Genomic DNA, 26,700 nt, shown 5'->3' on the forward strand with positions numbered 1-26,700 from the left:
TAGCTTTGTACAAATATTCCCACAAAAAATAAAAAAATGTTCAGCTCACCTGATGAAAAAAAAATTGTTTAAGGGTATGTGCGCACGTTGCTTTTTACCTGCTTTTTACCTGCTTTTTTGCTGCTTTTTCTTCTGCGCTGTTTAATGCCAAAATGGATGTGTTCTTCTATTCAAGCAAAGTCTATGGGAATTTGGGTTTCTTGTTCACACTATGTTGTTCAAAATGCTGCCTTTTTGTGGCAGAACTTTGGTCAAAAACTCAGCTTTGCAGTGCAAAACCCAAATGGCAAAAACAATTGACATGTTGCTTCTTTGAAAAGCTGAGTTTTTGACCAAAGTTCTGCCACAAAAAGGCAGCATTTTGAACAACATAGTGTGAACAAGAAACCCAAATTCCCATAGACTTTGCTTGAATAGAAGAACACATCCATTTTGGCATTAAACAGCGCAGAAGAAAAAGCAGCAAAAAAGCAGGTAAAAAGCAGGTAAAAAGCAACGTGCGCACATACCCTAAAAGAACTGAAGTCCTCAGTGGTTGATACCTTTTAATGGCTAACTGAAAAGATGACAATAAATAGCAAGCTTTTGAGACTACTCAGGTCTCTTCATCAGGCTCAATATAACACAAAATCTGAAGAGTCACATATTTATACACAACAGGACATAGAATAGTGCAGTAAATAAAACAAGTTATGTGAAGCAGAACTATCAGTATGGCAAGAGGACAGACTGTTGTGGCCATAAATATTGCTGCAGTTCAGTGTGAAAGTTTTATTGTCCTCTGATAAGGGTCTGGTCCGGGCTGTGACACGCTCGGGTGGTCAGAGGAGCACATCTCTTAATTGATGTAAAAAGACATGATTCCATGAGAAACATTCATTCCAGCTCTGAATGTGTCAAAGGTCCTCATAAGTTTGTACACCCATAGTCTCCTATCTCTCTGAGACTTGAAGTTTCCAAGTGTTATATTCTTCAGATTTTGTGTTATATTGAGCGTGAAGAAGAGACCTGAGTAGTCTGGAAAGCTTGCTATTACCATCTTTTCAGTTAGCCATTAAAAAGTATCAACCACTGAGGACTCCAGTTCTTTTAAACAATTTTTTATCTCTACTGGCTAACACGGTACAAAGATATATTTTACCTGATGAAAAAAAACCCCTGAAATGTCAAGATGTGCACGGATGCTGAATCCCAGATGGACGGATAATAGAACACTTGTGAAAAAATCTTCAGCACCACTCTGGTCCAGCGACGTCATGTTGTGCCCATAACTTTTGACTGTCCAAAGTTAGACATTACATCACAAGCCCCCAATGGGAGTCTATGTGAGCCAGAATGAGGTTCTCATAGGTTATTACAATAATAATAATAATAATGTTTTATTTCTATAGCGCCAACATATTCCGCAGCGCTTTACAATTCAGAGGGGACATGTACAGACAATTTGAGACAATACAAAAAGAAAAAAATTAAGATATCAGTAGGAGTGAGGGCCCTACTCGTAAGCTTACAGTCTATGAGGAAATAGGGGAGGCACAAAAGGTGATTGGGGGGGGGAGGGAAGCTTGTTATATATGGTCCAGCCATCGATTTAATAGGGTATTCAAAACCAGCTGCATGAACCTGTCATTGGCCAGAATTTATACAGGTACAGGGCACAAGAATTGGAAGTACATTTTTTGTTATGAAGGGCAGAAAGGGACTAGATTAGATCAGGGCAGTGAGGTGATAGGCTAGTCTAAAGAAATGCATTTTTAGGGCCCGCTTAAAGGTGTGGATGTTGGGAATTAATCGGATTGCTCTTGGTAGTGTGTTCCAGAGCATAGGCGCAGCTCGTGAGAAATCTTGAAGATGGGAGTGGGAGGTTCGAATTGTTGAGGATGTCAGTCTTAGGTCATTAGCAGAGCGGAGGGCACGGGTGGTGTGATAGACAGAGATGAGGGAGGAGATGTAGGGTGGTGCGGAATTGTGGAGAGCTTTGTGCGTGAGAGTGATAAGTTTATGCTGGATTCTGTAGCGGATAGGCAACCAGTGCAATGACTGGCACAGAGCAGAGGCATCAGTGAAGCGGTTGCAAAGGAAAATGATCCTGGCTGCGGCATTCAGAATGGATTGGAGAGGGGAGAGTTTAGCAACAGGGAGACCAATTAATAAAGAATTACAATAATCCAGGCGAGAATGAATGAGAGCAACAGTAGGAGTTTTTGCAGAGTCAAGGGTAAGAAAAGGTCGAATTCTCAAGATGTTTTTGAGGTGGAATTGACAAGAACGAGCGATTGAACGAATATAGGGAGTGAAGGAGAGATCGGAGTCAAATATAACCCCAAGACAAGGTGCAGAGTGATCACCTCATCATGCTGGGCCGCGGGATGACACACTGCCTCCCTGCTCTGTTTCACTCACAGTGCCTCCCACTACATGGCTAATTTGCATGTGATGCCCTAGAAGGGCTTCGCAGGCAACTTAGTCATGTGCAGTAGTGACTGAAGCGACACCGCCGGGCCCCTCTGCTGCGGCTGTGACTGGGGCAAGGTGAAGTTGATGGGCCCGGCTGACCAGGAGCTACATAAAGCTAAGTAATTAACCTGGGCTCGGCCAGGCCCCTCTCTCTTCCCCAGGCCCGGTACACCAGTCACAGTAGTAATGCCCTGATGGCAGCCCTGCATATGAGCGCTTATTTTTTGTGGAACAAGTTGTACTTTTGAATGAAACCATTCCTTCTGGCCCATATTGTACTGGAAAACAAGAAAAAAATCCAAAAGTATTGAAAACTTTTTTGGGGAATTTTTATTTACAATATTCACTATATGGTAAAACTCACCTTTTATTATAATTCCCCAGGTCAGTACGAGTACATAGATACCTAACAGGTAGGGTTTTACTTTTATCTAAGTGGTGAAAAAAAATTCAGACTTTTGTTAAAAAAAATAAATAAATAAATAAAAAAAAAAAGGGATAGCACTTTTGTCACCTTTTTCCGAGACCCGTAGCGTTCTCGTTTTTCTTAGATCTGGGCCTCAGTGTTGGCTTATTTTTTTGCATTTTGTATTCACGTTTTTAATTTTACCATTTTTTGGGTAGATGTGATGTTTTGATCACCTGTTATTACATTATAATGCAATGTTGCAGCAACAAAACAAAAGTTAATTCTGGCATTTAGATTGTTTTCTCGCTAAGTCCTCTATTGATTAGATTAATTGATTTTATATTTTGATAGATCAGGCATTTTTGAATGTGGTGATACCAAATATGTGTATTCGTTAACATTTTTTTTTATTTTCAATGGGGCAAAAGGGGATTGATTTGAACTTTTAAGATTTGCTTTTTCTTCACATTTTTAACAACTTTTCTTTTTCATTTTTTTATTGATTTTATTAGACCCTTAGGGGACTTTATGACTGCAGTGTCCGATCACTTCTGATCAGAATAATGCTTCAGCATAGCAGAAATGCTGATCTCCTGTGAGTGTCGGTACGGTCGGCATTCACAGTGAGTCATGACAGTGACAGGCATAATCAGCTGACCCCGTGCTGTCATGACAAGCCATTGGCATCCTGTGACCATGTGATGGGAGCGCCGATGGCGGTGGGGAACAGCGAGAACCCCAGCGTGTTAGATTGTTCTGTGAGAGTTTGACAGTCCGATCTAACTAGTTAACAGGTGCGGGTGGCTCTCTGATCCACCTGCGCCTGTTAGCTGCACATGTTCCCTGATCAGATCAGAAGACATGAGGGTAATAATGCGGGCTCGCCGTGTGAACCCGCATTAAAATGATACCTACACGTCATTGGTCGTGTCTAAGTCATTGGTCTTAATGGAGTTAAGGCCGCTTTACACACTGCGACATCGCTAGCCGATGCTAGCGATGTCGAGCGTGATAGCACCCACCCCATAGGTATGGCCGATATGTGGTGATCGGTGCCGTAGCGAACATTATCGCTATGGCAGCGTCACACGCACATACCTGCTCTGCGACGATCCTGTGACCGGCGAACCACCTCCTTTCTAAGGGGGCGGTTCATTTGGCGTCACATTGACGTCACTAAGCGGCCGCCCAATCAAAGCGGAGGGGCGGAAATGAGCGGGACGAACATCCCGCCCACCTTCTTCCTTCCTCATTGCTGGCAGGACACAGGTAAGGAGAGGTTCCTCGTTCCTGCGGTGTCACACGGAGCGATGTGTGCTGCCGCAGAAACGAGGAACAACATTAGTACTGCAGCAGCAACGATATTTGGGAAGAGGGGGGCATGTCACCAATTAGTGATTTTGAAAGTTTTTGCAACCATTGAAAATCGCTAATAGGTGTCACACGCAACGACGTCGCTAACGAAGCCGGATGTGCCTCACGAATTCCGTGACCCCAACGACATCTCGTTAGCGATGTCGTTGCATGTAACGGGGCCTTTAGAATTTAACGGCCAAGTGTGGATCTCCGATCACCTTGGTTGAGTGGTATGTGCATCGGGGTGGGACTTTGTGGGTCGGATCTTCAGTAATGCCTCCTCCCCTGGGTGCCTGCCTCTCCTATATTTAAGTTTCTCCCCTCTGCTACCACAATTTATACTATGGCCGGCGAATACATACTTTTCAATTTTTCTCCAACTCCTCAACAAGATGGCATTGGAAATCAACATATGCGCCCACTGCGATCTCTGGCGCCATTTTATTGAGGACACTATGGAGATAACTCTGAAAGGTGGCAGTGCATGAGCGGAGTAAAAAAAAAACAAAAAAAAAACCAAACTTCAATCTACACATGCACCATCACCATATTAGTCTCTACAGTGTCTTGAATACAATGGCACCGGAGATTACTGTGCACGCATACGCTATTTCCTGCATCTTTTTTATTGGAAGAGTTGCAGAAAACATGAAAATAATACTGCACGCGCACCGATCATAGCATTCATCGTGGTGCCAGAGGGGAGAAATCAGACAGGGGAGGAAGCATTAGGGCCGTTTCACACATTCGGCATTTCGCCGGATTACCGGATCTGGCACACTCCAGTACAGTGTAATACAGTACAATGGCATCGCGGCAACCTCCTGTCTCATGCTGTTATGTGACCGGAGCATGGGACCGGAGGTTGCCGTGATGCCATTGTACTGGAGTATGCCGGATCCAGTAATCCGGCAAAATGCCGGCTGTGTGAAACGGCCCTTACTGAAGACCCGACCCACAAAGTCCCACCCCGATGCACCTGCCACTTAACCAGTGGACTCATTTCTGGACCTTTGAGAACATTTTTTTTCTCCACTCAAACATCTGATCTCTAAACTGAAGGTATGATTGGATTCACCATCCTAGTGCCAATATAGCCGTCCCTGTACTTTTTATGTGAATATCCTGCTGGTTGTTTCTTAAGGAAAGGGGTATTGAGCCAGAACTTGAGGGCTCTATAAGCTCTGGTATTGTAAAGTCAGTAATAGGAATTTTTGGGGTTGATATTGGATTAGAATCTGAATTCATTCACCCCTTGGTGGTGTGTGATATATTTTATCATCGGTCAGGTAGGGTTTTATGGAGCAGGCACAGGAGCTGAGCCCGCTCATACATGGCGAGTGTTGACTGTGTTAGAACCAGTACTTGCCTCCAACTTCAGTGATTGGAGCTGGCTTTCACTGCTGCCCTTTAACCATATAAATACCATTGTCAGTCTCTGACAGCAGCATTTAAGTGGAGCTATCATGTCATGGCTCCCATCAGCTACCTCACAGAATGCCTTTTTCCAGTCGCAGGCCGCATTGAACAGATGAATGCGTACCACTCAGCTGATCGAAGTGGGGCATTTCATATTAAAGGGGATGTCTATGACGAGAGAACCCCCTTTATGAAGACCCTTCTCTAAAAGCCATGAAGAAAAACCATTCTATGTGCAATACATTCAATCAAAAAATGGAAAACTACAATCCAGGCAAACAAAAAATATGGTTTATTTATTTATTATTATTTACAGTATGTTTCCAAAACTGTTCAGACCAAAATATGTACACCCGCTTCCACTTTAGGCACCTTTTATTATAATAAATAATTTTAGATGTGCTCTGGTCATTCTTTAAGCTTTGAAAGGGTTTCTTCTCCCCAGAAGTTTACAACATGCCAAAAATCACTAGTCAGGTCCAAGTGCGCTTGAGCAATAGTAAGGGCAACGTCCAGTCATCCAAAGTCCAGTGTATGCGTAATCAAACCGCAGGTAAGAAACCCTTTAAGCCACACGCTTTTCGCTGCAGGCAGTAACGAGTCCTGGGGTGGCTAATAAGACGTTTGGCTTCATAATATCAATCCTGATGCTCGTGTTCTTGCCCCGGTATAAGCCAACGAATCCTATCAGTTTGCATAGTGGCATATAAAATAAAGGACGTCACATAAAGTACAGAGAAAACCAGGAGCCAGTCTATTCCTGCCTGGGGAGTGCTGGGTAACGGACCTTCAATGTCGGCTTCTGTGACAAAAATATCTGGTTCAGCTTCAATTCCTGGAAGAAATATTTAGATCATTAGAAACCAGTCACTAGAATAAACGCAAGTGGAAATAAAACTGGAAAACCCTAATGTCCTGCTCAATAACATCAGTGATGACTAGACTTGATGACTCTGAAGTGGAAATGTATAAATACCACTATTTGTATCTTATGTAACACTCGCGGGATTATTGTCACCTGCAGTAATGGGATTAAGTAGTGATGTGACTGTGTTCTCCTGAAGAACCTTGTATGCGAAACGCACGTTGGCTCATACACCCACATGGTCATATACACTGATGTGATCTCTTAACCTTTCTGTATATACATTTGTATCTGTAGCACCATGCATTGTCTCTTCTATGTATTTACTATAGAATCGTTTCTATTTAATACTTTGCTTTGAGAGTTCAGCTAGCCGTCTTTTTTCCTCAACTGGAATGTTCCTGCGTAAATAAAGTTTGATATAACGTTTCATCAACAATTTTTGTCCTGCATCGTTCTTTATTATACTGTGTAATGTGACTGTGTAAACTTTTGTTGTAAGTCCGGACAACCGCTTTAAATAAAACAAAAAGTGTTAGTACATAGATGGAGCTGAAAGTAATTTGATGGTACACTGTGTGGGCCTCGTCACAATGGGGTCTCTCATTGGTTCTCTGGCTGCATGAATGGTGGCATAGCACTGAGTATTGTCAGCCTATGAGATCTATGTACCTGACTGGTTGAATATAAAAGACTTGAAGGAATCCAGGTTCCTTTCACTATGGTTGAACCGGGCCATGGGCTTTGCGCCTTGGAAAAGCAGGATGTTAGGAACGGCAACTGTCCCGAATCTGGTGGACAAGCTAAAAGAAAAACAAAAGAGAAGGCCATCAAAAGGTAAGTTTCGGCATAAAATCCATATAGTGTTCAGGAGGAAGAGATGAAGCGGTGGCACTCACCAGATGTAGAAAATCCTACTACTTCACACAGTAAAATATGCAGGTGGGTAGGTGCGCGTCACATATGGAGGAAGACCATTTTGTGCAAAGGACCTGTAGAAGTGAAGCTTTGAGCGAAACTTCTGTCGACCATAAGTGACCCGCACCTACATGTTTTACTGTGTGAGGTAATAAAAAGGATTTTCTACATCTGGTGAGTGCCACCGCATCATCTCTTCCTCCTGGACGTTATGCATACACGCCTAAGGTAGAGCACCGCCGGATTCTTTCCTGCTTCGCAGCGAGTTATGCTTTTCATTGATTCTGTCCTCTGTACCGGTTAATCCTTGCCTTGAATATGAAATCCATCGTGATAAAGAATTTAATAAAATGGATATCATTATTATTATCAGACTTGTGAAAGGAAGATCAATTTCATTAATTATAATAGGGTTTTTTAGCAGCCAACATATGGATTTCTCCAAACCCCAGGGGCGAAAAGCTAATCTGCTATGCATCTATTTACCCCAAGGGCCCCCATACACGCAAGTTTTTTACTCACTTCTATAGTGCTATTAATCCCAGAGAGCTTTACAGATGTGATCATCACTGTCCCCATTGGGGCTCACAATCTACATTCCCTATCCTATGTCTTTGGAGTATGGGAGGACACCCATGTAAACACGGGGAGAACATACAAACTCTTGCAGTTGTTGTCCTTGGTTGGTATTTGACACCTCTGAGGCTGTTGTCGTAATGCACCACTTTTGGCTGGACTACCCACACATCTAAGGCGTATGGGACCACCTAATTCACCCCAAATCGAAGGATCCAAAATGTTAAAATTTCAACACCCAATCCTTTTATTCTCCTTGCAGATGAGCCATCAGAAGGGTCACTCCACTCTTCAGCTGAGGGCACATGCACGCTCAGATAACGGAGGGTGAACTGCTAAGGTGTATAGTACAACATATAACTGTGGAAACGCTTGGCATTAATATAATGGAGTACCAGTAACCCTTTCAATGTCCGGCACTTATTACCAACCAGAGAACTGGTTAATACCTTTGCAGCCCATGTTTTACATCCATATGTCCTAACATAGGCCTAGTGAACCATTTTACCCATTAAAGGAAAATGTAGGGCTTGTAAATGCATTACTGTATAACTTCGCATGTTGCCACCATGCATTTACATAAGATAATGGCCACTCCTTAGCCCTACACCACAGATTACTAGATGTTTAACATTTTTTTCAGATTATAAGGCGCTTTTTTACTCCTTTGGTAGGAAAATAAGGGGTGCGTCTTATAATCCGAATGTAGCTTACTGCGGGCGTTGTGCTGCGGGCTTAGTGTGGACGCTGTGCTTCAGCCTTACTGCGGGTGCTGCGCTGTGGGCCGTGCTGCGAGCTTACTGCGGGCGGTGCGCTGTGGGCCGTGCTGCGAGCTTACTGCGGGCGCTGCGCTATGCGCCCGCAGCACGGCCCACAGCGCAGCGCCCGCAGCACTGTGGGCCGTGCTGCGGGCTGTGCTGCGGGCGCTGCGCTGTGGGCCGTGCTGCGAGCTTACTGCGGGCGCTGCGCTGTGGTGCGGGCGCTGCGCTGTGGGCACTACGCTGTGGCCCGTGCTGCGAGCTTACTGCGGGCGCTGTGCTGTGGGCCGTGCTGCGGGCGCTGCGCTGTGGGCGGTGCGCTGTGCTGCGGGCCGCCATTCTGAAAACGTTGGCGGTGTGGGTTTCAAATAATGGCGCCCGCAGTTGCATGCAAAGATGAGATCTTGAGCAGAGAGATCTCTTCTGGCGCGTGCGCAGATGAGATCTCAGCTTGTCATTGAGGCAAGAGCTCCATCTGCGCACATGCCAACTCCGGCCATCAATTTTTTGAAGCCCGCACCACCAAGTTTCTGGATGCTCCTCCTGCCTCACAGTGCCCGCAGCAAGCATCTGGGATACCCGCTGCACCGCCCGCGGCATCGCCCTAGTACAGCACAGCCCCTGCCTCCTGTGACCCTGCTTCACCAACCCTGCCGCCCCCTACCAGTAAGACACCACCGGTTTATAAGACGGACACCATATTTTTTTTTTGTTCCCTATGTAAAGTTGAGCGATTATCCATACCTGCTGTGCTGGGACGCATCCAGTGCCAAAAACTGCAGCGTTGGGAAGGCTCTAGGCAAGGCATTGAAATGAGGGGCTAGGGCAGCCGAAAACTGACACCAGGGGGTAAAGAACAAAACCATGGAACATTCACTGCCATTTGGATTCAGAAAATCCATAAGGTCCTGGAAAATTAAAGGAAAAGTTACCGAAACGCAACTTAAAAGGGCGGTGACACTGTGAAATGAAACGTTTTACAACTTCCTACCATACTTAGCTTTTCACTTCCTCCCAATATTATTATTCATTATACTTGCCTTTTTAGCGCCATCCTATCCACAGCACTTTATAGATATCATCCCTGTCCCCATCGGGGCTCACAATCTACATTCCCTATCAGTATGTCTATGGAGAGTGGGAGGAAACCGGAGAACTTGGAGGAAACCCACACACACGGGGAGAACATACAAACTCCTACAGATGTTGTTCTTGGTGGGATTTGAACCCAGAACCCCAGCGCTGCAAAGAAACAGAGTTGCCTTCCCATTTTTGAGAAGTTTGCTTGCTGTCAAGGGTTATAACCGTTCTTATGTGGAAAGACATGCAGATCTAGGGCTGCTCATCAGTGACAATTTCCTATTGTGTTGCACACATCATCAGATTTTATTTTATGGGCAGTGTTTGAATGGAAAGGTAAGAATTTTTGGGTAAAATGCTTTGAAAGTCTCAAAAATGGCGCACCTTTTGACGTTTAAAGCTTCCCAGCTCGGCCAAAATGATGCAACAGCTTGTGTAAGTCATCACGAGCCGTGGTGTTCCCCATGCCAAAAATCTCACTCCACGCCTTCACCGAAATAAGATTTTTGGCTTCTGACTCCACCAAGGCCCCTCATCAAGACAAGTGAGAAGATCGCGGGTCTTGATGAACCGTGGGCCCAGAGGTTTAGAGGTGACCCTATAAGAGGCTTAATCAAGCCCTTTCCAACACAGGTCTGATAGGATCCTGCTACCTTTCATTGTCTGTAATGGTAATGAGACTGATGAAAAAGTGTCATCCTGTGTACAGTATATAGAGGTGTCTAATATTAAGCTTAGTGGCCTGTGAGAAAATAAGATTTATGATCTTACTTTGTTATATAGAACATTAAAAAAATCTTTAAGGCTAGGTTCACACTTCCGTTAAATTGTATCAGTCACAATCCGCTGCTCTGGTAAACAACGAAATCCGTTTGGCGGATTCCGTTGTTCCCATAGACTTGTATGAGCGGCGGATTGTGATTGATGATGCTGCGTTGCACCCTCCGCCCGACTGATCAGTCGTGGAACGACTGACCGCCAGGCGGGAGGAACGCAGCATGTAACGTTTTTTGAGCAGCGCGATCCGTAGGATTTCGCTGCGCATGCGCTCTCTCTGGCTCCCTGCATACGTAACCAGGATACACATCGGGTTACTAAGCAATGTGCTTTGGTTAGTTACCCGATATTTACACTGGTTACGTGTGCAGGGAGCCAGCGCTAAGCGGTGTCTGCTGGTAACCAAGATAAATATCGGGTAACCAAGCAAAAAGTGCTTTGCTTTTACCCGATATTTACCCTGGCTGTGCAGGGAGCCCGACACTTCCCCGCTGGGCTCCGCCCCCTCCCGCACTCAGCATGTATACACACTCACCTGTCCCCAGCCCTGCAGTCCCCGCGGCACTGACGTCCTCAGTGCTACAGCCCCGCTCGGCTCCACCCACCCCGAACTCCGCCCCCTCGCGCTCCGCCTCCTGCACACAACAGAGTCCGACAAAGAATTCTGTTCTTTGTCATCCGTTGTACAGCGCATCAGTCACATGCGTCAAGCAACGCATGTGACTGATGGAAAACAACGGAAATGTGAACTTAGCCTAAAAGAGTCACCATCCTTTTACTTGTACATGTGAAAATGAACTTGTAATATATCTTATTAGAGAAATGTGCTTCTTTCACCTCCAGGACTGATCACAATTCTCACTTCACAGGTGAAATCTGAGATAGAATGACAGTTGGTGCTCATGAGGTTCTATGGAGAACTTGCAGCAGAATGTCTGCGTCTGCCTCTTCTATCTCCATAGACTCTTATTAGCACTAACTGTCACCTCCTATCTCAGGAACATGAAAATCTCACTTAAATGAATACATATTTTACCCTTTAATGGAAAGATCAGTCCAGGAGGAGAAAGAAGCAGATTCTTCTGTTAAGACAAATTACAAAAGCTGTTTCTTCAGGTGTACTAATTACAGTGGTGATCATAAGTCCTGCATAGGATAAATTGATTTTTCAAATTTTAAACGTTTTCTGTCGAATATCTTCGATGCTAATATGAGATATTATATATGGTTTTGTTCAGAAAACAATTTTGCATTCTCTCTCTGTAATATTTTTAGCTTTTGAAGTAGTTTTGTCTGAAATTATAGCAACAATATGGGAATTGAAAGCACAACTAAATATTGTGCAGCTTCAGATCCAAAATTAGCCAATCACAGATGAGGTTCTTGTGACCAATCATAACCTGGATATGGCAGCCAATCACATTCCATTCCATTGCCTCACATCTGCTGCTTAGTTTGTTTGTTTTATCTGTAGGTCTAGCTAGTGAACCATACTGTAGAGCTTTATGGTGGGAGCCTTCAGATTTTAGTCAGCGGAGGATCGTGTGCGAGTTGTGGTGCTACATGAAGAGGGTTATACTGGCCCCCAGATCGCAAGGAAGGTCGGCTGTAATCAGAGAACAGTTGTAAGAATTTTGCAGAAACATAAGCAGCTTGGAATTACCCAGGACAGGCCCAGATCTGGGTCGGCCCAGAAAGTCAACTAAAAGGGAGGATAGAGTACTGATAAGAACATCCCTTGCCAATCGAAAGCTCACCTCTCCTCAGCTTCTGCGAGAATGGCAAGAAAAGTGCAATATTGAGGTAGCAACATCAACTGTTAGGAAGAGATGTTTGGAAGCAGGATTGAGGGGTGCAAGGCCCGAAAGAAGCCATTGATGACAGCCATACAAAGACAAAGGCGAAAACTGTGGGCATTGAAATATTCAAAATGGAGGAAGGAGGAGTGGGAAAAAGTGCTATTTATTGATTAAAGCACTTTTTGCATTTTAGGAAATGATGGCAAGTCTTATGTGAGAAGGTTTCCACAAGAAGAGCACAAGCCAGAGTGTTTGAGCTTCTCTGTGAAACATCTGATGAAAGCAATGGTCTGGGGCTGTATGGCCGCCAATGGTGCTGGAAGGCTTCATATTGTGGAGGGTATGGTTAATGCAAAAAAATACATAGACATCCTTAATAAGAAAATGCTGCCTTCTGCTCAACACCTGTTTTCAGGGGATTATATCTTCCAGGATGATAATGCTCCTTGTCACAGAGCTAAGACCGTAACGGAATGGAAAAAAAAAAAAAAGAACAAGGTGGCTACTATTGACCGGCCAGCCCAGTTCCCAGACCTCAATCCAATGGAAAATTTGTGGCACAAGGTATCAATAGAGATATCTAAAAAACAGCCAAGGACCAAAAGAGAGTTGATTGAGGCTTTGATACAGGCCTGGAACCACATCATCACTCGTGATGCCACAGAGATGCAAAGGCTGCCAATAAAGTATTAGAAGCTGTAGAGGCACTCAAAAGGCCTGAATCAGGACTCTGAATTAAATAAAAAATAATAAATCTTAAAAAGTAACATTTAAGTCTGTGTGAACTTGCATTGGATGTTAATGAACTTAGAAACCTGTTCCCCATTCTACACACTGTACTGGTGTAGGTATGGTTATGCTGTAAAAAAAAATATCAAAAATGCACATACCATAACAGTTTATACACATTTATACATAAGTACTGACATCTAGCATGCCTGATAATTGTTTTTGCCAGCTAGGACAGTTGGGCAGTTCACAAAAACATGAGACTGTCCATTGTAGCTTTCTGACTACTGGATCTTTGCAGTGCCAAGATTAAAGTTTCTAAACATAAAAAAGTTGATTAAAAGTGACCTTGTAAAGTACAGAAACGCAGGAGCTTATTTATTCATTTTTTTACACCCAGCCATGGTGCTCTGAGCTTCATTCATTTTTACCCCCAGCCATGGCGCTCTGAGCTTCATTCCTTTTTACCCCCAGCCATGGCGCTCTGAGCTTCATTCCTTTTTACCCCCAGCCATGGCGCTCTGAGCTTCATTCCTTTTTACCCCCAGCCATGGTGCTCTGAGCTTCATTCCTTTTTACCCCCAGCCATGGCGCTCTGAGCTTCATTCCTTTTTACCCCCAGCCATGGTGCTCTGAGCTTCATTCATTTTTACCCCCAGCCATGGCGCTCTGAGCTTCATTCCTTTTTACCCCCAGCCATGGCGCTCTGAGCTTCATTCCTTTTTACCCCCAGCCATGGTGCTCTGAGCTTCATTCCTTTTTACCCCCAGCCATGACACTCTGAGCTTCATTCCTTTTTACCCCCAGCCATGGCGCTCTGAGCTTCATTCATTTTTACCCCCAGCCATGGCGCTCTGAGCTTCATTTCTTTTTACCCCCAGCCATGGCGCTCTGAGCTTCATTCCTTTTTACCCCCAGCCATGGCGCTCTGAGCTTCATTCCTTTTTACCCCCAACCATGGCGCTCTGAGCTTCATTCATTTTTACCCCCAGCCATGGTGCTCTGAGCTTCATTCATTTTTACCCCAAGCCATGACTCTCTGAGCTTCATTCCTTTTTACCCCCAACCATGGTGCTCTGAGCTTCATTCCTTTTTACCCCCAGCCATGACTCTCTGAGCTTCATTCCTTTTTACCCCCAGCCATGGCGCTCTGAGCTTCATTCCTTTTTACCCCCAGCCATGGCGCTCTGGGCTTCATTCCTTTTTACCCCCAGCCATGGTGCTCTGGGCTTCATTCCTTTTTACCCCCAGCCATGGTGCTCTGCGCTTCATTCATTTTTACCCCCAGCCATGACGCTCTGAGCTTCATTCCTTTTTACCCCCAGCAATGGCGCTCTGAGCTTCATTCCTTTTTACCCCCAGCCATGGCGCTCCGAGCTTCACTTCTTTCTACCCCCAGCCATGGTGCTCTGCGCTTCATTCATTTTTTCCCCCAGCAATGGCGCTCTGAGCTTCATTCCTTTTTACCCCCAGCAATGGCGCTCTGAGCTTCATTCCTTTTTACCCCCAGCAATGGCGCTCTGAGCTTCATTCCTTTTTACCCTCAGCCATGACGCTCCGAGCTTCACTTCTTTCTACCCCCAGCCATGGTGCTTTGAGCTTTACCATTTCTTCCAGACCTTCACCGCACACATCTCACAACCACTGGGTCTCCTCTGTACACCAGATACAGAACATATCCCGTAAACCAGGTCTGCAGGTCAGGTCTTCCCATGACAAAGGCCATAACTGTATCCTACCTGAGAAATATTAAGGATCTGCAGTGTAAAGTTCTCCATATCAGTGATGTTGCGGTCCTCACAGTTGACTTTGAGCGGTTTACTGCTATCTGTAGCATTTGAGTCTGTATCGGCTGCATTGGCGTCCATATTTTGGGTTTGCTCCTCAGCCTGGTCATCTGAAGCGCTGAGTGTGCTGCCACATTCCTCCCCGCCCGCCTCCATGTCACACACACTGTCTGCTCCGGCTCGGTCCTTCATAGCCCTTGGCAGCATGGACAGGAGCACAGCAGGGTCCGTCTGGAGGTCAACACTCTGCATGGCATCTGCAATCTCAGCCGTCTTGTACTGCACGCCCCCTGTAACGCGGCCTTCATTGCCCAGTGTTGAAGGTACAGGGCTCGTGCTCTGATGGACTTCTGCCTGATGATCTTCTCCATAGACGTGTCCATCTTGATTACCTTTTGGAGAGAAGTCTATGATGAAGCCATCATTATAGACATAATCCCTTACCTTTACGGAGAAATCCTTACCACCTGCCTTCTTATATTACATATACAGCTATCAGATGTGTACATCTACACAGTGTACGGTATATACACGCAAAACACTATTACAGCACCAAGAAGAAAAAGTGGTGGCATTATAGAGATCACAGGAACGACAGACGTTACCGATATGCAAATGAGGACAAAATGGAGACAACATTGTATGGACTATGAGCGCCGTACATAGAAAGCCCCTGGACTATCAGTGAGGTAATTAATGATTATCTGAGGGATGTTCTGCCATGCTGAATGCCCTTAGGTACACAAATCATCAAGATCTGCTGCTGGCAGCTGCTTTTACAATTACCGTCCAATGACCTTCCGTTGTGCTTGAAGGTCAAAAGTCCAGAGACTCTGCAGGCCGTGGTAGCACATTTACACCATGTTGGATGCTCACATTGGTATGAGCAATATGCAGCCTGGTGTTCTGGTGTTGAAAAACAACTCCTGGGTGTGCTGGGTGACTCCGGAGAAACGGTTATACCACTGGTTACACGACCAAATCAATGTAACTCCAAAATGTTAGCTGTTGTCCACGTGGCCTTCAGATCAATCTCTGGATAGTATGCGTCCAATACAAACACAGGTCTCAATGTGCCACCTTGCTCTGCTCCAGGTGAGGCTTTGAGAGCGGTGATGTGAGGTTGTAGGAACATCTGTAGCCGGACGTTGTGGAAATGGTCCGATGGTTTGTGTAGACTCGGATGCATTAGGCTTAGTATGTGACGTCTAATTTTACTTACAGTGGAGAAGAGATCAATTGTGGAACCCCTGAATACGGCCATGTCTCCAAAGTGTCCCGGGAGCTGTTTTTCTACATAACATCAGGTCGCACGTTGGTGGTGCTACTGTGAGCAGGCTGCGTGGCCTAAACGTGCTGCCACAGCCTGCTGGGTCTTCAGATTGTCTCCCATTGAGCATATCGGGGATGTCACTGGTCGACAGATGTAAAGGAAGCTGCCAGCAGAGGATCTTGATGATTTGTCCAGGTGCATTTAGCATGGCAGAGCATTCCTCAGACAACCATTGATAACCTCATTAATAGCAGTCGTTACTAGGCAGGCAGACCTCAGCCATCGGTCCATGTGAGGACCCGTTTATACAGTCACTACAGAAGGACGGGCACTGCTATACTTGTTTTCCGCTCTCCTCTTCCTCTGGTAAAGCCAGAATGGTCTATTTAAGGAAATGTGGGCAAAGATGGATGCAAATCAACTAGGAGGGTGAAGTTACAGGCAACAAGGGGGCACCGATTACCTGTGCTTATAAAGAGAAGCCATTTTGTGCTGATGAAATCTCTTGTAACAGCATTTCCCATCAAAAATATGCACAATCTGGGTGGCACTATTTATAAGGGCACGCTCTGGAGGGCACTGTTTATTGTAACCAGGGCTGTGGAGTCGGTAAGCCAAACCTTCGACTCCGACTCCTCAAATTCTCTTGCACCGGCTCCGACTCCGGCTCCGACTCCGGCTCCGACTCCTACATATATTGCTTATAGTTAGGTGAAAAATTTATTGTAGTACATGAATATGTGTATGTGAACATCAGACATTTAATAATTTTTATGATACAATAATCAAGATATTTGGATAGAACATAAAATATATTTATTGGAATACAACTTTAGAACACAAAAAACTGTAATAAATTGTAAATATGTAATACACTATGTAATATACAGTAGTTTACATATATATCTTGTGTGTATATACACTGTATACATATATATATATATATATATATATATTACATATTTACAATTTATTAGTTTTTTGTGTTCTAAAGTTGTATTCCAATAAATATTTTATGTTCTATCCAAATATCTTGATTATTGTATCATAAAAACAATTAAATGTTGCTTGAATAGAAGAACACATCCATTTTGGCATTAAACAGCGCAGAAGAAAAAGCAGCAAAAAAGCAGGTAAAAAGCAACGTGCGCACATACCCTTATAGGGGCACGCTCTGGATGGCGCCGCCTATAGGGGCGCGCTCTGGATGGCGCCGCCTATAGGGGCGCGCTCCGGATGGCGCCGCCTATAGGGGCGCGCTCCGGATGGCGCCGCCTATAGGGGCGCGCTCCGGATGGCGCCGCCTATAGGGGCGCGCTCCGGATGCCACCGCTCATAGGGGCGCGCTCTGGATTGCACCGTTTATAGGGGGACGTGCTCTGGATTGCACCGTTTATAGGGGGCGTGCTCTGGATGGCACCGTTTATAGGGGGGCGTGCTCTGGATGGCACCGTTTATAGGGGGGCATGCTCTGGATGGCACCGTTTATAGGGGGGCACGCTCTGGATGGCACCGTTTATAGGGGGGCACGCTCTGGATGGCACCGTTTATAGGGGGGCACGCTCTAGATGGCACCGTTTATAGGGGGGCACGCTCTGGATGGCACCGCTTACAGGGGCACGCTATGGATGGCACCGCTTACAGGGGCACGCTCTGGGTTGCACCGCTTACAGGGGCACGCTCTGGGTGGCACCGCTTACAGGGGCACGCTCTGGGTGGCACCGCTTACAGGGGCACGCTCTGGGTGGCACCGCTTACAGGGGCACGCTCTGGGTGGCACCGCTTACAGGGGCACGCTCTGGGTGGCACCGCTTACAGGGGCACGCTCTGGGTGGCACTGCTTATAGAGGGCACGCTCTGGATGGCACGGCTTATATGGGCTCTCTATATAGCACTACTTATAGCCCAGGTTATGGAGGCATTTAATGTAAATGACGGTGCGGTTTGTATAAGGGACAACTCCTGTGTATCTAGACCCGGAGCCACCAGCTCTGTACACACTGACCCCGGCTGCGGTCACCAGGGGCTGGGATAATGCATTATACATAGCCTATGAGCACTGCCACGCTCCAGCTGATTCCTTCCTCCACAACTGTCAGATTCTCACCTCTAGCGCCCACTGCCAGACACAGGAAGTACACGCCACATATCGCGACACGCACCGGGAGCCCCATACTATCCCGATTATTTCATCTTCATGCAGACATCTCTGCGTTCCAGCAGACCACTCGGTCACTTCCGGGCTCCGTACATGACACGCTTCCGCTAGAGGCATTCTTATGAGAATCGGCAAGCTTCCATTTTATTGGAGTCTCTTCATAACGGTGTGGAGAAATCTACGGTAAAATGGCCGCGACTTCGCCTTTAGGGTGACCACACGAGCCAATACCCAGCGCTACCACACGAGGGCGCCTGGAGCCCGTGTGATATGAGGAGAGATCCGGCCGCACTTACTGCGAGAGTCACTGTACGGTGCTGGGGTATAGATATATAGAAATGGCCCTTCTGTGCAGACCAGGACATCCCTAAAAAGCAATATAAATGAGAGTCACAGACTGGAATTTTCTACACAGCTACGCTGTACCCCTAATTTCACCCATACAGAAATAGCGCCCACATAGCAGCACTTTACCGTTCACAATGGGCCAGATTTCCACATTTCTACGCCCCAGGCCAGAGAACATAATTCTGCACCCCGTCCCCCTTACAACGTCTTCTGTTACAGAAGCTGCAGCATAAATAGAAACAGAAAGCCAGCGCTGCACTCACATCTCCCACAGCGCCCATCACCCAGGATGTCAGCAGAGGGGCAGCAATGCATGAAACTTTAAGAAATAACTGCAGCGCTGCCCCCCCCGTGACTAAGCAAGACAGCGCAAGCTGTAGAGATGGGCACTATAAATATACCGCTCAATTTAATGTATATGGATGTAAATAAAAAAAAAACAAACCTGAATTTTATATGGCCTTTAGAAAATAATACTGAAAAACGTGTAAATATTTGGTTATTTCTTCTGCGTATACGCCCCCCTGACTGCTGCGTCCTAGGCCATTGACTAGGTTGGCCTTTTGGGAAATCTAGTCGTGCATACACAATATGATGTCTAATCCCCCACATATAATGATGGCCTCCACCGTATATTTGCCCCACACACAGTATAATGCCCCCACCGTCCAATAGCCCCCCCCCCCCACACAGTATAATGCCCCCACCGTCCAATAGCCCACACACAGTATGATGACTTCACACTACATTCCCTGCCAAACACTATATTGTCCCCCAGTACAATCCCCTACATGCAGTATAATGTCCCCCCAGCACATTGCCCCCCACACAGTGTGATGACTCCACAGTCCATTCCCCCACCACGGTGTAATATCCCCACAGTCCATTCCCACGCATGCGCTAATGGCCAAGCAGTATAATGTCCCCACAGTATATTCTCTCAAACAGATCGGACAACCTCTGGCAAAAATTATGGACTCACCTGGCTCTGAGGATGTTCATTCAGTTGTTTAGTTTTGTGCCATGTCTGTAATCTGCTTTTTTTTTTTAAAACAAAACTAAAGTCACTTCAAATGGCAACTTTCTGGCTTTAAGAAACACAAAAAAAAATCATATAAACATAATGTGCTAGCCAGTAACGATTACTTTTCAAGACCAACAAGGGGGAAACTTAATGAGTGATAAAACAGTACTCTTCATCAATCTGGCTCCAACTTCCTCTGATTCCTATTGCCAGATCAGCTTTGCAGGTTGGAGCCTTGTCATGGACCATGTTCTTCAACTTCCACCAAAGATTTTCAATTGGATTGAGATCCGGACTATTTGCAGGCCATGACATTGACCTTATCGATCTTCTTTCAAGGAATGTTTTCACAGTTTTTGCTCTATGGCAGGATGCATTATCATCTTGATAAAGGATTTCATCATCCCCAAACATCCTTTCAATTGATGGGATAAGAAAAGTGTCCAAAACTTCAATGTAATCTTGGGCATTTATTGAAGATGTAATGACAGTCATCTCCCCAGTGCCTTTACCTGACATGCAGCCCCATATCATCAATGGCTGTGGAAATTTACATCTTCTCTTCAGGCAGTCATCTTTTTACTGTTTAGGTTTTCTGTATGTAAATCACATTTCCTTAAGGCGGTTTCTTACAGTTCGGTCACAGACATTGACTCCAGTTTCCTCCCATTCGTTCCTCATTTGTTTTGTTGCGCATTTCCTGCTTTGGAGACAAATTGCCTTAAGTTTCCTGTCTTGACAGTTTGATGTCTTCCTTGAGCTACCAGTATGTTTGCCTTTAACAATCTTCCCATGTTGTTTGTTTTTGGTCCAGATTTTAGTCACCGCTGACTATCAACAACCAACATCTTTTTGCAACATTGCGTGATGATTTACCCTCTTTTAAGAGTTTGATAATCCTCTCCTTTGTTTCAATTGACATCTCTCGTGTTGGAGCCATGATTCATGTCAGTCCACTTGGTGCAACAGCTCTGCAAGGTGTGATCACTCCTTTTTAGATGCAGACTAACGAGCGGATCTTATTTGATGCAGGTGTTAGTTTTGGAAATGAAAATTTACACTGATTTCATTATTTTTTTTCCTCATAATTGAGTGATTCCATAATTTTTCCCCGTTTGGTCTTGAAAAGTAAGGGGTACTTTGCACACTACGACATCGCTAGCCGATTGTAGCGATGCCGAGCACAATAGTCCCCGCCCCCCGATATCTTGTGATAGCTGCCGTAGCAAACATTATCGCTATGGCAGCTTCACATGCACTTACCTGCCCTGCGATGTCGCTCTGGCCGGCGAACTGTCTCCTTCCTAAGGGGGCGGGTCGTGCGGCGTCACAGCGACGTCACACGGCAGGTGGCCAATAGAAGCAGAGGGGCGGAGATTAGCGGGACGTAAACATCCCGCCCACCTCCTTCCTTCCTCATTGCAGCTGGGACGCAGGTAAGGAGATGTTCCTCGCTCCTGCGGCTTCATACACAGCGATGTGTGCTGCCGCAGGAACGAGGAACATCATCATACCTGTCGCTGCAGCGACATTATGGAAATGCCCGACACTGCACTGATCATACAATTTCGACACTTTTGCGCTCGTTAATCGTAGTAAAAACGATTCACATACTTCGATATTGACAACGACGCCAGATGTGCGTCACTTTCGATTTGACCCCACTGACATCGCAGCTGTAATGTCGTAGTGTGCAAAGTACCCCTAAGGCCTGTTTCACATGTCAGTGATTCTGGTACGTTTGTGCTTTTTTTAAATGTCCCAGAATCACTGACATACGCAGACCCATTATAATGAATGGGTCTGCTCACACGTCAGTGATGTTTCACTGACCATGTCTCCGTGCAGCGTTCACGCGTGTCCGTGATTGCTGCACGGAGACATGTCCATTTTTTTCTGGCATCACTGATGTTCCATGGACCACGCAGTGGTGTGGTCCGTGAAACACGTGCCAGAAAAAAACGTGCTTTTAAAATAAAAATCATTTTTACTCACCCGGTGTCCAGCGATGTCCTCTGCAGCCCGTTCTCCCTGCTGCTTCTGAGCCGGCTCATTATTGTCGCGCATATTCATGATGCACGACACAGCCGACCCGGAAGCAGCTGCTGCGGTGGTCAGCGCCGGCCGGATGCTGCACCGCGGGAGCGATCAGCACCATGGAGAGTGGGAGCGGGCACAGGTGAGTTAATCTCTAAGTGCAATCACGGGCCACGGAGAATGGAGCCCGGATTGCACTTAGACAACCCACGTGTGCCATGATTCACGGCACACGCAGGGACATGTGCGTGTTTTACACGCCAGTGAAAAACGTCAGTGTTTTTCACTGACGTGTGAAACGGGCCTAACTGTTACTGGCTAGCGCATTATGTTTTCATGATTTTTTTTTAGTGTTTCTTAAAGCCATGAAGTTGACATGTGAAATGACTTTAGTTTTGTGCCATGTCTGGGATCTGCTTTATTTAAACAAAAGTAAAGAACTGAATGAGCATCCTCAGAGCCAGGTGATTCCATAATTTTTGCCAGGGGTTGTATAATGTCTTATCAGTACATTCTCTCACACAGTGTGATGACCCCACAGTCCACTTCACCACCCATGGTGTAATATGCCTACAGTCCATTCTACCACACACCCTAAAATGTCCAAGCCGTACATTTGTGCATACACAGGATAGTGTCCCCACAGTACGTTCTACCACACATACTATGATGTCTTAACAGTACATTATCTCACACGGTATAATTAGACTAGCCCATAGTCCAAACCCCCACATACAATATGACAACTTCACACATTATAATTTCTTCAAAGTACATTCACCCACACATGACATGATGCCTCTAGTTTATTTTCCCATAAACAGTATGATATCCCACCAGTACATTCCACACGCATAGTATGATTTCCCCACAGGACATACTGCAACCATAATCACATCTCTCACACACAGTATGTTGCCCTCACAGTACATCACCCACATACACAGTATAACCGTACAGTACATCTCCCCCTCATACACAGTATGTACTCACAGTACGCACACACCATAATGTCCCCACAATACATTCTTCCACACACAGTATGATGCCCACACAGTGTATTCCTCCACACATACAGTATATATCTACACAGTGCTCATCCAAAATATATTGCAAAAAGCATTCCTCTCACAGAAGGACACCTCCACAAGCATTCCCCAGCACACAGCATGTTACCCTCCATGGAGTATTCACCCACACACAATGATACCACCTAGAGTTGAGCGAGTAGCTAACGGTTCGTACTCGCTATACTCATAACGAGTACTGTCTAATACTCACGTATTCCGAATAGCGTGTGCAATGTAAGTCAATGGGGAAAAACTCGCACTATTCATGCGAGTAGTGCAGAATTCAAGTTGCTCATTACATTGCGAGTTTTCCCCATTGACTTGCATTGCACATGCACACGCTATATTAGACAGTACTCGTCATGAGTATAGCGAGTATGAATAGTTAGGTATTTGCTCAACTCTAATACCACCAAGTGCCTCCTACCCACCCACACTCAGTATGATTTAGCCACTGTTGCCCCCCACACAGAACATAACAAAATACTCACCTAGCCCCATTCGCACGATGAGCTGTAAAGTCATACCTGTATGATGCTTTGTTGTAGAGAAATCATCTTTTATCACTTTATGTAAGTGAGCTCTTCCATCTATAGGCAGAAAGTTGTCAAGAACATAACTGCCTCCATCCTCACTTATTATTATATCTAATATATAAAGCTGAATGTGTCTGTGTATGTATGTATGTCTGTCCGGGATTGGCATCTTCACCGTCGCAGCTACAGCCACAAAATTTTGCACTCACACTTCTGGACCCCAAGAGCGTCATAGGCTATGTTTTGAGGGGAAATTTTAACCCCGTGCTTTACAGTTATTCACCAAAAAACCTGCCTCCATTAAAGCGAATGGAGCTGGGAGCCACAGTGCAGCCAGAACTTCAGAAGAATGCACAGCCATGCCCTTATATGGAGTGTTGGCGTGTCACAATGCAGCCAGGGAAAGAGACAAACACAGACAGGGAAAGAGGCAGACACAGACAGGGTAAGAGACAGACACAAAGAGACACAGACAAAGAGACAGAGACCGACACAGGGAAAGAGACAAACTGACAGGGAAAGAGACGGAAAGAGAGAGACAGGGTAAGAGACAGAAAGAGACAGACACAGGGAAAGAGAGGGGAAGAGGGAAAACGACAGACAGGAAAAGAGACAGACAGGGAAAGTGACAGAGATAGACAGACAGGGAAAGAGATAGACAGGGAAAGAGATTGAGATAGACAGGGAATGAGACAGACAGACAAAGAGATAGAAAGAAAGACAGAGAGATATATACAGAGGGGGAGACAGACATTATAATTACATTTATATCTATTTGTTTTGTGGTTTTTGTGTGCAGAATACATTTTTGTTAATACATTCTATTTTAACAGCAGTTATTAACCCGGGCGAAGCCGGGTAGTACAGCTAGTTATTATATATACAGTATCTCCTCTGATCAGCGTCACTCTGTACCTGTGACCTGAGGAAATTTCTGGCCTGCACATTCCATCTTCCGTCGCTTCTCTTGACTGTTCTGCATCTCTATGAGTATAGGCTTCGCGTTTTTTCTTCACAACTGCCGGCAAGTCAGTGGTGTTTTTGATCCCAGTATTCTCTGCACGCAGAAATCTTGCACTACACAAGTACCAGTGTCTTGATATCAAGTGTGGTGACATATTCCCTTGAAAATGAAGATACTGTTAAAAGCAGAACAGTTCCCCAAATCCAAAAACTAGTCACATGCATTGCTCAGGTGAGATTTTTGGTCCATTCTTCTACACACTCTTCAAATTCTGAAGGTTCTGTGGCTCCTTATATGGACTCTGAGCTTTAGTTCTTTCCACACATTTTAAATTCAGGTCAGATGACTATTGGGCCATTCTAGCAGCTTTATTGCTCTTATTTATATAAAAAATGTCTTGGAACATTTATCCATTTATCCTTCCTTCAATTACATGGTTTACCAGTGCCATATGCTGACAAACAGCCACACATCATGATGTTCCCATCTCCAAACTTCACTGTTGGTATGGTGATTTGGGCATGACATGCAGTTCCTTTTGTCCTCCAAACATGGTATGTATAATGGCATCTAAAGAGTTCAATTTTGGTTTCATCAGACCAGACTACATTCTCCCAGGCTTGTCTAAATATTGTTGAGTAAACTTTAAATATGCTTGAACATGCTTTTTTTTTCCCCAGCAATGGAATCTTGCATGGTGAGAGTGTATACAGGCCATGAAGGTTGAGTGTATTACTTACTGTTTTCTTTCAAACAATTGTACCTGCTGATTTCAGGGTTTTTTTTTTAGGTCTCCACAGGTGGTCCTTGGCTGTTGGACCACTCTTCTGATAATTCTTTTCACTCTGTCTGAAATCTTTCAGGAAGAACCTGGTCGGTTTATGGCGAAATTATGTTTTACCCTTCCAGATTATGGCCTGAACAGACCTCACTGAAACCTTCAGTAATTTAAAAATTCTTTTGTACCCAATGCCAACAGTATGTTTTGCAACAATATGGTTGCAAAAAGCTTGAGACAGCTCATTGCTTTTACCCATCATGAGATGTTTCTTGTGTGCTACCTTGTTAATGAGACATCTTTTGATAGGCCATCAGTTGAATCAGCCAGTATTATTTTTCACTAAGTGGCAGGATTGCATTCTAATTATTAACAGATTTCAGCTAGTGACATTCCATAGCTTTTAATAAATTCCTTTCTTCATGGGTTCAATACTTTTTCCTTGTAATATTTCTCATTAGTGCACATAATGTAATTTATGGACATCAATGATTTGGTCACCTGTGTAGATTGGATGGGTTGTACTGACATCTGTTAATAAATTCATGTGCATTGCACTTTTCGAAATATATTTACTTAGGAAATTGGCAAAGTGTTCAATACTCATTTTGATATATTAAGATATATAGAGGATAGATAAGATAGACATCCTGCTGCAATGTCACAACCCGCCACCCCTACATATTATAAATTTATATCCTGTAGTGCCTTTTATATGGCAACAGAGTGTTTAGCCTGGTTTAACCTCACAAATAAATAATTAAATCAAAAAACACAACGTGGAGGTTTCCCCTATTTTTAATAACCAGCAAAGGTAAAGCAGACAACTGCAGGCTGGTTTGATCAGGCTGGGAAGGCCCATGGTTATTGGTCTCTTCCCAGCCTAAAAATACCAACCTGCAGCCACCCCAGAAGTCGAGCATTACATTAGATGTGTCAATTCTAGTGCTTCGCCTCGGCTCGTCGAGATTGTCCTGGTGCTATGGCAATAGGGTAATGGCTTGTGGAATTGATGTCAGCTGTGTAGTGTCAGCTGCCATCAAGTCCTGGTGTTAGTAATGGAAAGGTTTCTCAAACACCCCCATTACTAAGCCAGTAAGAAAAGAACACACAAAAAAGCTTCCTGACACTTTTGCTGGTTCACAAATTTATTAAAAAAATTCCCATGAAGATGTGACAGTTCACAAATGAAAACCTGGAAGACAGAGATATAAAAACAAGATACTGTCCCTCCTTCACCAATTAGCAAACCAAGTGCCCAGGTCCAATGTAGTGCAGCAGTTCTCACGCCATTCCTCGATTATGGCGATCAAAGGGTATGGAGTTTTACCAATGAGGCTCCATAGGCTTTGAGCAGAAGCTACTCACACTGTGCCCTGTGACACAAGGCGACTGTGATAAGCGGTGACATCAGAAACGTTCCCGCTCATCACAGTTACCTTGTGTAGAGGTGCGCAGTGTGAGTGGCTGCTGCTCAAAGCCTATGGAGCCTATAGTGAAAGACTCTTTGAAACGGGAACCTGTCAGGTCCTTTTTCATTATTAACCCTTTCCACATGTTTGACGTACACCGTGCGTCATGG

The 26,700-nt window shown here is 45.0% G+C and overlaps 1 protein-coding gene across 1 annotated transcript; it reads right to left on the reverse strand.

Moving 5' to 3' along the window:
* Positions 1-5,910: 5,910 nt before the first annotated feature.
* On the reverse strand, positions 5,911-18,438 carry TXNDC15 (thioredoxin domain containing 15). Its single transcript, XM_075342278.1, has 5 exons — positions 18,311-18,438; positions 14,883-15,322; positions 9,503-9,666; positions 7,179-7,309; positions 5,911-6,476 (listed from the first exon to the last, which is right to left on the reverse strand). Exons 1-5 carry the CDS (start codon positions 18,375-18,377, stop codon positions 6,280-6,282), a joined length of 999 nt encoding a protein of 332 aa, XP_075198393.1. The 5' UTR covers positions 18,378-18,438; the 3' UTR covers positions 5,911-6,279.
* Positions 18,439-26,700: the final 8,262 nt, after the last annotated feature.

The sequence above is a fragment of the Anomaloglossus baeobatrachus genome, chromosome 4 (assembly GCF_048569485.1).
Source record: "Anomaloglossus baeobatrachus isolate aAnoBae1 chromosome 4, aAnoBae1.hap1, whole genome shotgun sequence".
In the NCBI taxonomy this organism is placed as follows: Eukaryota; Metazoa; Chordata; class Amphibia; order Anura; family Aromobatidae; genus Anomaloglossus; species Anomaloglossus baeobatrachus.